The following is a 10208-nucleotide window of genomic DNA, read 5'->3' as shown; positions in this document are numbered from 1 at the left end:
GTACACTTATGATTTCTTTATCTTTAATGCAAGTGTATCATATATAGAAAATTATGTTAAAAATGAAACCATTCATTAATGGGGATTTGTTAATGTCATGTTGAAATTCTGCCAGTTTTGCTGTATGTATTTCAAGCTAAATTACTAGGTGTACAAATATATGTTCATGAAAGTTATATCTTTTTTGTGGGTTTTTCATTTTGTCCCTAATAATGTGTTTTGTCTTAAGTTCTATTTTGTCTGATACTAAAATTATATCACCAGCTTTCTTCTGGGAGCATTTACCTGGTATGTATTTTTCCACAGTTTTCAACCTTTTTGTGCCACTTTGTTTTTTGTTTTTGTTTTTTTTAGCTGCTTATTCAATAATTTTATTGTCTTTATGTTGAACATCCTCATAAAAAATTGCTGTTTGGTTTAGCTTTCAGCAGCCCTCTCCTGAGCTCTGAGGAAGGTTTCCTTCTTTTGAGCTACCCGATCTTTCTTCTGGGCAAGGGACATTTTGGGACGGTTCCATCTCTTCTTCTTAACTTCTTTCTTGGGCTTCTTCTTATACACTGGATTATCTCGTATAGCAGTATGGGCTTTCTTATACATCTCCTCCATCATGTCTGGAGTAACGTTGTTCTTTATGTATTGAGAGAACTGTTTCTTGTAAGCATCTTCATCCTCTTCCATTAGATAACGCATATAATCTGCAACATTCTGACCCATGATGTGCTTCCGGTGTATTTCAGTATTAAATTCCTTGCTTTCAGAATCATAACCAGGGAATCGTTTTGTACTGTGAGGAATAGACAAGCCTCCATCCACAGCTCCCTTCAGGGCCCCAAAAACTTTATTGCCAGTGGTAGTTCTGGCAAGGCCTGAATCCAAACAACACGTAAAAGCACCAGGCTGGCCATCAATGCTTTCCACATCATATTCATCTCCTGTCACTTTCACGTGGCCTTCATAGATCTTGTCCATGCCAAACCTATTGAGAAGCTTGCGGGCCAGCAGCAGGCCAGTACAATATGCTGCAGCATAATTTGTCAGGCCAACCTTCACACTGTATTTTGGTAGTACATGTTCATAAGCTGCGCAGACTATCATATCCCCTTCTATACGGGCATAAGCAATCTGACAAATGATATCTCTGTTAGTTACACAAATTATCATTCTGTATTTGGGTGTGTTGTACTTATTTTTATTCTGTATCACCAAGCGTTTCCGAGCATAGTAATCATTTTTACCCTCTTGTCGTCTTCTGAATTTCACTTGGTATCTCTTAAAGTAGGCCTTATTCTTGACAATTTTAACAAACCTCATCCTGCCGAATAGAGACCCACTTTTGCGGCTCCACACGGACTGGCAGGCCCAGCAGCGCTAGGTGGGGGCTGGAAAAAGGTCGTATCCTGTGCCACTTTGTTTTAGGTTTGTCTCTTGTAAGTAGCATACAGCTGAAGGTTTTATTAATTTTTATTTTTTTGTTGTCTAACCTGATTTCTAAATTCTCTGATTTTAATAGATGAATTAATTCATTTACCTTTTGTGTGATTTCTATTATATTGGAAATTATTTCAATCTCTTATATATTCAGCTTACTATTTTTTCCTTTTCTCCCCCTGCCCTTTACTACCTTATATTGGAATGATAAAATTTTCTTTATTGTTTCACTTTTACTCTGTTGGTTTGAAAGCTATCAATTGCATATTGAAAAGAAGTTTACCATTCGTCTTTTTGGTCCCTCTGTAGCTAAACAGTGTTTCTCTCTGGTTGTACCTCATATTTTTCATTCATCCTATTATGCTGAGTTGGAGATTTATTTATTAACTATTTTTACTGAAGTATGGTATATGTATAGATAAGAGCACCTATTTTAAGTGTACATCTTGATTAATTTTTACAAGTTAAATGTCTGTGTACTTATACTCAGATCAAGATATAGAATATTACCAGCACCCTATTATAGAAACCTACCCTATGTCCCCTGCCAGTCATTACCTTCTGACACGATAACTACTCTTCCAACTTTTATAACATAGAGTTTTATCTGGTTTTAAAATTTCATATAAGTGGAGTCATACAGTGTCTGGCTTCTTTTTCTTAGCATTATGCCTGTGAGATTGATCCATTTTATCATATAAACTGTAGTTCATTTTTTCAGTGCTACATAGAATTCCATTGTAAAAATGTATCACAACTAATTGATCCATTCTACTGTTGATTAATATTTGGGCTATTACAAATAATCCTTCTATCAATATTCTTATAATGTTTTAGTAAACACGTGCATGTATGTTCTTGAATATATACGTAGAGGTGGATTTGAATTGATAGGTCAAAGGGTACATATATGTTCAGCTTTAGTATCATGGGCTTAAATGACTTTCCAATGTAGTTGTATCAATTTGCACTCTCTCCGGCAATGTATGAGAGTTCCAGTTGTTTCTTTTCCTTTTCAGTACTTGGTATTGTCATCTTTTTCATTTTAGCCATTCTAGTGAGTATTTCATAAGTTTTATGGGCATTTTACTGGTGAACAAAGTGTTGAAAAAATTTATAAATGCTTATTAGCCATTTGGAAATACCTTTTATGAAGTGCCATTCTGGTTTCCCATTTAAAAACAGCTTGCTTTTCTTATTGATTTAAATAAGTTCTTTATAGATTTTGGATACACGTTAGACATATGTATTAAAAATATTTTCTAGTATGCTGTACCTTGTCTTCTCAGACCTCTCTCCATTGTTATTCCTCAATGCGTGAGGGAAATATAGTGCCCCTGTAGGTCAGAATGACTTGCCCAAAGAGAGAACTTTATGGATAAGTCAGGAAAATATTTTTCTTTTGTTGCTAAACTGGCAATTTCTACAAATGCTAACAAAGCCCCACAATGAGACTGAAGCTGCATTTTGAGAGGGGTGAGTAAATGTTGTAGTTTTGGCACTAAGGGAGATATTATATGCTAGTTTCACTCAATCCCTAGGCTCATCAGTCAGGATTGGCTCCTAGTACAAAACATACACTGGCCATCAGTTGGATACCCTAAACTAAGGTATGACCAGCAATGCACATGTTTAAGTTAGTTTCTCTTTTAAAATTCAGTAAGTGAATTTTGATCTTTTATTGGACAGATGAGAATCAAAACATGAGAGTTAGCCAGGGCTGGGTTCAAATTCTGTCTCTACCACTTACTAGTCAAATGAACACAGTCAAATAACTTAGTTTTTCAGTTCCCTTATCTGTAAAATATGGCTGATAATGCTGACCTCCTAGGGCTGCTGTGAGGATTAAATAAGACCTAGTATGGAAAGCACCTGATTTAGCACCTGGCACAAGTCAGTAGTTGCTCAATAGCTATTATTAATAGAAGGAGAATAAGTAGAGTCAGGCTCTGCCTCATTTTTGCAGCATGTGGATCAAACACAGGCAGTTATCCGTCACTTATATTTTGTAATTCACTCTCAAAGCACTGGGTCCAAAGTTTAGATGAGATTTAGAGATCACTGGGCAGCCCAGAAGCAAAAGGTTTAAGTGTTAACCCAGTGCAGTGGGAAGACCTCTCTCCAGTATTTCCAGAGCTCACATTCTGGGCTGAATCCAATCATTTTTACAGTTATTTTGAAACCTTTAAAAAGTTAGTTATAATTTTTGAACAAAACTTACATTAAAAAGAGACTATATAATAGGGTGAATGTTTGCTCAAAGCCCGCCTTTTGTTCTCGCCGTTAAGTTAGGAACAAGGTTTCTGACAAGATAGAAAAATATTATTCAACATCCCCACCTGCTGGTAACTCTAAATAATGATATTATTCAATTTTTTAGCACTCTGTATCTTATTTTGTCAGACCCCTCTCCATTGTTTTTGCCTAAAGCATCAGGGGAAAAAGTGTCCCTTTGGGCCTCAATGACTTGTTTAAGGAGAGTGTCATGGATAAGTCAGGAAGACAAAGTCAGTTCAGCAGAAGAGCTGAAAAATCTTAGTTTTATAGATATAAAATGATATGAATGCTCTCAATTATCCTCGTCCCCTGGCTCTTCTATCCCCCACTCCCCGGCGCTCTTTATCCCACTTATCCTCTATTATTTTGCCTTTTATCCATAGCTATGCCCTTGTAACCTATTATATAATTTATGCACACACAGTGTTACCAAATCATTGACCTTCTTGGCTAGGTATAAGGTCCTCAAGGACAGGGTCTTTTTCTGTTTTGTTCACTGATGAATCCCAAGTGCCCAGCACATACTAAGTGCTTAGTAAATATTTGTTGAACATTTGAATGAATGAGTTTACCTTGAATCAATAAGTTTGCAGTATCTACTGCTGAACAAATGTGGGGCCTCAAGAAGTAAGTTTACTTCAGTTTTAGAGAGAAAAATATGTTCAATCTTGGCTCACCTGAATTCTATGAATGTGAAGATGTCTTCTCTGCTGTATTCATTTGGACCAAAACACTCTCATGAAGACAGTGAATCCTGAGAACAAAAAATTTTCTAAATAAAATACAGTCACCATCATTGTTATTGTCATTTATTGTCATACTCATCATCATCATCATCTTTGCAAACTGCTTGCACACCCAAATTGAAAAGCAAGAATAAACTTCACCAATACAATTCTTTTTTATTATTATTGTTCATTCTATCTAACTATCTAACTACATGTTTGCACCCATTAACCATCCCAGCTTTATGCCTTCCTCCTCACTACCCTTCCCAGAGTCTGGTAACCATCATTCTACTTTGTGTCAATTCAATTCTTTTTGTAAGACAATAGCCAAAGCATTGTCTCAACCTATTTTCATTCATTATTTCTGTAACAGTTTTCCTTTTTGAGCCAATTAACTTTTCCTAGTTTGCTGAGTACTTTTACTCAAATGGGTGCTAAATTATGTCAAATGCCTTTTCTATGTCTATTGAGGTGCTTGTTTTTCTTTATAGTGTTAATGCGATTCATTATATTGATTGATTTTAGAAAGTTAAAGTATCCTTTGCTTTCATGGAATAAATGCTATTTGTCATAATGTATTATCCTTTCAATACATTGTTGGATTCAATTTTGTTGAGACTTTTTGTGTCTATGCTTATGAGTAATATTCTGTAATTTGCTTCTCTTATAGTGCCTTTGCAAGTTTTTGGTACCAGTGTTATGTTGACTTTATAAAATGAGTTTGAAAGTATTCTCTCTTCTTTTTCTGAAAATTTGTGTAAGAATGATATATCTTTCTTAAATATTTGATAGAAGTCACTATTGAAATAATTCAGATCTGAAATTTTCTTTATGGAAAAGTTTTTGATTGAGATTTTGATTTTTAAAAATAAAATGAGGCTATTTTGATGCTCTGTATTTCTTATTTAATTGGTGTTGATAAGTTATGTTTTGGAAGAAATTTCTCCATTTCACATAAGTTTTTAAATTTATTGGCCAAAAGTTTTTTGTAAATATTGCCTTGTTATTCTTTTTTTTTTTTTGTATCTAGGATCTATAGTGACACCCTCTCTTTTATACTTGATAGTGATGCTTTGTATTTTATCTTACTCTTTTAAAAATTATTCTTGCTAAAATCTGGTAAATTTTATTAATCTTTTCAGAGAACCAACTTTTTGACTATTCTTTAATATTTGTTTTTTTATTGAAATGATTTTTTCATCTTTATTTCATTTTTCCTTCTACTTACTTGATTTTAATTGGCTCTTCTTTTGCTAACTTGTTAAGATGAAAAATTACATCACTGATTTTAAACATTTTTTTCTTTACTGGTATAGTCATATAAAGCTACAAATATCCTTTTAAGTACTGTTTTTGCTGAATATCATAAATTTTGATCAAAATAAAATTTTTTTTTCTTTTTTTTTTTTTTCTGAGACAGAGTCTCACTGTGTTTCCCAGGCTAGAGTGCCGTGGCGTCGTCCTAGCTCACAGCAACCTCAAACTCCTGGGCTCAAGCGATCCTCCTGCCTCAGCCTCCCGAGTAGCTGGGACTACAGGCATGCGCCACCATGCCCGGCTAATTTTTTCTATATATTTTTAGTCGTCCAATTAATTTCTTTCTAATTTTAGTAGAGACGGGGTCTCATTCTTGCTCAGGCAGGTTTCAAACTCCTGAGCTCAAACAATCCGCCCACCTCGGCCTCCCAGAGAGCTAGGATTACAGGTGTGAGCCACCGCGCCCAGCCCAAAATAAAATTTTGATAGACTATATTTTTATTATCATTTAGTACATTTTTTTATCCTGTGATTTTTTTTCCCTTTGACCCATGTTAGAAGTGTGTTAATTTCCAAATATATGGGGATTTTCAAGATAACTGGTTTTCAAATTCAAATTTAATTCCATTGAGAGAACATACTCTAAGAAATCTGCCTTTTAAAAAATACTGAGATTTGTTTCTTAGTAGGTCAGTATATTTAGTAAATGGTCCATATGCATGTGAAAAGAGTGTGTATTTAGTTGTTGGATGTAATGTTTGTAAATATCAATTAAATCAAGTTGTCTGATAGTTTTGTTTGGATCATCTATATCCATAATAATTTTTTGTCTACTTTTTCTACTAATTATAAAGACATGAATATCAAAAACTCCAACTACGATCATTGATTTTCTCTTTTTCTCTTTAGTTCCCTCAGTTTTTGCTTCATGAATTTAAAGGCTTTATTATTACATACATGCATATTGAAGTCTTAAATAATTGCCCCTTTTATCAATATGAATTGTCTCTCTTTAGCTCTGATAATATTCCCTAGCTCTGATAATATTCCCTTTATCTTATGATAAACCATTCCACCTTTTTTATAGTTTTTTAAATTATTTTTAATTATTATGAGTACATTATAGTTGTATACATTTAAGGAGTACATGTGATGTTTTGACACAGGCATGCAATGTATGATGGTTATCAATCACCTCAAGTATTTATCATTTCTTTGTGTTAAGAGCATTCCAATTCCACTCTTTCAGCTATTTCAAAATATGCAATAACTCATCGTTGACTATGGTTACCCTGTTGTACTATCAAATATTAGATCTTGTTCATTCTACCTACTTATATTTTTGTACTTATTAACTTTAACCATCGCCACATTATCCACCCCCCCACACTACTCTTCCCAGCCTGTGGTAACCATCATTCTACTATCTATCTCCATGAGATCAATTGTTTTAATTTTTAGCTCCCACATATGAGTCAGAACATGAAAATTTGGTTTTCTGTGCTTGGTTTATTTCACTGAACATAACGTTCTCCATTTCTATCTATGTTGTTGCGGATGACAGGATTTCATTCTTTTTATGGCTGAACAATATTCCATTGTGTATATGTACCACATTTTCCTTATCCATTTGTCTATTGGTAGATTCTTAGGTTGATTCCAAATCTTTGCTATTATGAATAATGCTGCAATGAACAAAGAAGTGCAGATATCTTTTCAATATGCTGATTACCTTTCTTTTGAATATATACCTAGTAGTGGGATTGCTGGGTCATACTGTAGTTGTATTTTTCGTTTTTTAAGATCCTACATACTGTTCTTCATAGTGGTTGCACTAATTTACATTCCCATGAACAGTGTGCAAGGGTTCTCTTTCTCCACTTTCTTCTCTGGCTTGCTTTTCTTGGATCTTGTTAAATAATCTTTATAATGCCATAGGGTTTCTAATGTCTTTAAAGAGTTTTTTTAAAGCTTTTCAAATTTTGTTTGTTTTGTTTGTTTTAGCTTTTCTAGTTCTCAGTGGATAAATTTATTTAAGCTATCTAATTCTTCATCATTGACATAAGCCCTTCCTATTCAACTTTTAGTTTTTTGGCATCTTCTGTATTTCTTTACTCTAGCCTGTCATTATTCTTTCCATAAAGAGAATAATTGGAAAATTTGATATCTTAAGCAAAAATTGTAGAACTTCCCTCATCATTGCATTACTCCCTGTATCAAGACATTTTCTTGGTATATACCTTCTTATGCAGAAAAAAAAGAAGAAAGAGTGGTGTTCTTTTGCTTTTTTCCTTCATTTTTCTTATATTACTTTCTCCCTTGCTAGTACAGATATAACCCCTAGCAGGTGGAACAGCTGATCTACTCAGTAAAGTATGAAGAAAATACCTAAGGTGAAATCACAAATGCAGTTATCTATTTAACTGTAAAAATATGCGAAAGCGTACTAGAACCTTAATGTAGCCAATGGGTTATTCTTCTGAAAGACTTTCAAACTGTAACCCTGAAATTCTGCAGACCAGATTCATTTTTCCTGATCTTTCTAGAGAAGCAGAATATGCAACTATTTGAAAAGCCGAACTTCTTTTAATTTTCTCATTAAGGGCCTAGTAGTGCCTTTTATCAAAGCCTACTTTCCCAAAATTAAATTTTCTTAGCTACTGAATTTTCCTATGAGATCTTGGAGCTAAGCATTATTCTAAGTGCTATAAATACTTCATACAATTTATTCTTCAGACTAGGTATTATTATCATGATCCCTATTTTATAGAAGAGAAAAGTAAAGCTTAGAGAGGTTAAAACACATGAAAAAAATCACACAGGGATTCAGCAGTAGATTCTGGATTCTAATCCAGGTCTACCTGAAAACAAAACCCTTAACTTTTACAGCATGTTGCTTTTACTTCATGGCTTTGTAAAGTATATACTTCATTTCGTCAGGGCTGAATAAATGAATTCTGTTGTAACAACAGCAAATGCAGCTTAGTAGATACATGGTATTTGCTAAGTAAATATTTATTTACTGATAGTTTTACAGACTATTATTTCCTTTAAGGTTTCTATTAAGTTTAATAGAACTTAATATTAAGTTTAATTTTAAGCTAATTTTTCTTGTTATTAAGAACCTGTGCATCAATCAAAGTCCTGTCCAAAAACCAGAACTCAACGCTAGGTAGTTCAAAGAGGAAATTTACTATAGGAAACTAATTAAAAAGGAATTCAAAGAGTTAAAAAGCCAAAGAGAAAGGTCAAGCAACTTAGAGATCAGCAAGAGCAGGAAGCTGCTATGGTCTCCAGGGGTTGAGGGACCAAGGGAGAAGATGATGTCACAGAGCCTAGAGCCATGCCCCTCATGGCAGCTGGGCCTATGGGGAGAGGGCTGCCTGGAAGGAGCTGGGTCCTGGGAGTAAATGCAGATATGCTACCTAGGGCAGAAAGAGAGTATTCCCTCCCTTCTCTTTATCTTCCACCTATTAGTCTCCCATTGGCTGATTCTAGTCAAGATTTAGCCTCTATTTTCTTTTTTTTCTTTTTTTATTTTTTTATTTCAGCATATTATGGGGGTACAGATGTTTAGGTTACGTGTGTTGCCCTTGGTTCCGCCCCCCTCAAGTCCGTGTTTCAAATATGTCCATCCTTCGGGTAGTGCGCATTGCACTCCTTGTGTATACAAATACCCGTCCCCTTCTCCCTCCTCCCCCCTCCTCCCGCCACCCTCCCCCTTCCCCAACATCCAATAGATTTTGTTCTGATATGTGCATTTATGTGTTGATTAGTTAATATCAATTTGATGGTGAGTAATTGACGGGCACTTGGGTTGTTTCCACATTCTTGCAATAGTGAATTGTGCTGCCATAAACATTCGGGTGCAGATGTCCTTATCGTAGAATGTTTTGTGCTCTTTTGGGTAGATGCCTAATAGTGCTATTGCTGGATCGAATGGTATTTCTATTTTTAGCTCTCTGAGGTATCTCCAAATTCTTTTCCACAGAAGTTGCACTAATTTGCAGTCCCACCAGCAGTGTAGAAGTGTTCCTGTCTCTCCACATCCTCGCCAACATTTGTTGTTTTGTGTTTTTTTGATAGAGGCCAATCTCACCGGGGTTAGGTGATACCTCATTGTGGTTTTGATTTGCATTTCCTGGATTAAACTTAAGCCCATTATCCAAAGTGGGGCACCACAAGAGCAGAAGAACGGGATCCATTTGTAGCCTCTATTTTCATGCCCTTTTTCCTGTTGGTCTTTACATGTCCCATATAAGTATTTCACTCCTGGCTACTCTCATTATCTCAATCCAAACATTTTGCAGCTCCTGATACTGCCATGGAGCTGTTTAAAATGTTTAAATTTAAATGTACTTCATGTTTGTCATTGAATCAATACATTATCTTTGTTTATATTAGTGAATCCTGTTTAAAGGTTTGAATGAATGATTTTCATTTGTACCACTATCAGTGGCATTTTTGTTTTTTATTGTGATTGGGGAGGATACCTTCAGTTTTTAGTGAGTGGGATCA

General features: G+C 34.8%; 1 protein-coding gene across 1 annotated transcript; it reads right to left on the bottom strand.

Annotated features, from left to right (window-relative positions):
- Positions 1 to 417: 417 nt before the first annotated feature.
- On the bottom strand, positions 418 to 1320 carry LOC105815018 (60S ribosomal protein L5-like). The gene has a single exon (XM_012650138.1). The coding sequence runs from the start codon at positions 1309 to 1311 to the stop codon at positions 418 to 420; it is 894 nt and encodes a 297-aa protein (XP_012505592.1). The 5' UTR covers positions 1312 to 1320.
- Positions 1321 to 10208: the final 8888 nt, after the last annotated feature.

The sequence above is a fragment of the Propithecus coquereli genome, unplaced genomic scaffold (assembly GCF_000956105.1).
Source record: "Propithecus coquereli isolate 6110/MARCELLA unplaced genomic scaffold, Pcoq_1.0 Scaffold313, whole genome shotgun sequence".
Classification (NCBI taxonomy): Eukaryota; Metazoa; Chordata; class Mammalia; order Primates; family Indriidae; genus Propithecus; species Propithecus coquereli.
This window is presented reverse-complemented; position numbering and strand designations above follow the sequence as displayed.

What these genes read in the sequence shown, in the direction of transcription:
- LOC105815018 (XM_012650138.1), bottom strand. Translation starts at nt 1,311, where the DNA reads ATGAGGTTTGTTAAAATTGTCAAGAATAAGGCCTACTTTAAGAGATAC.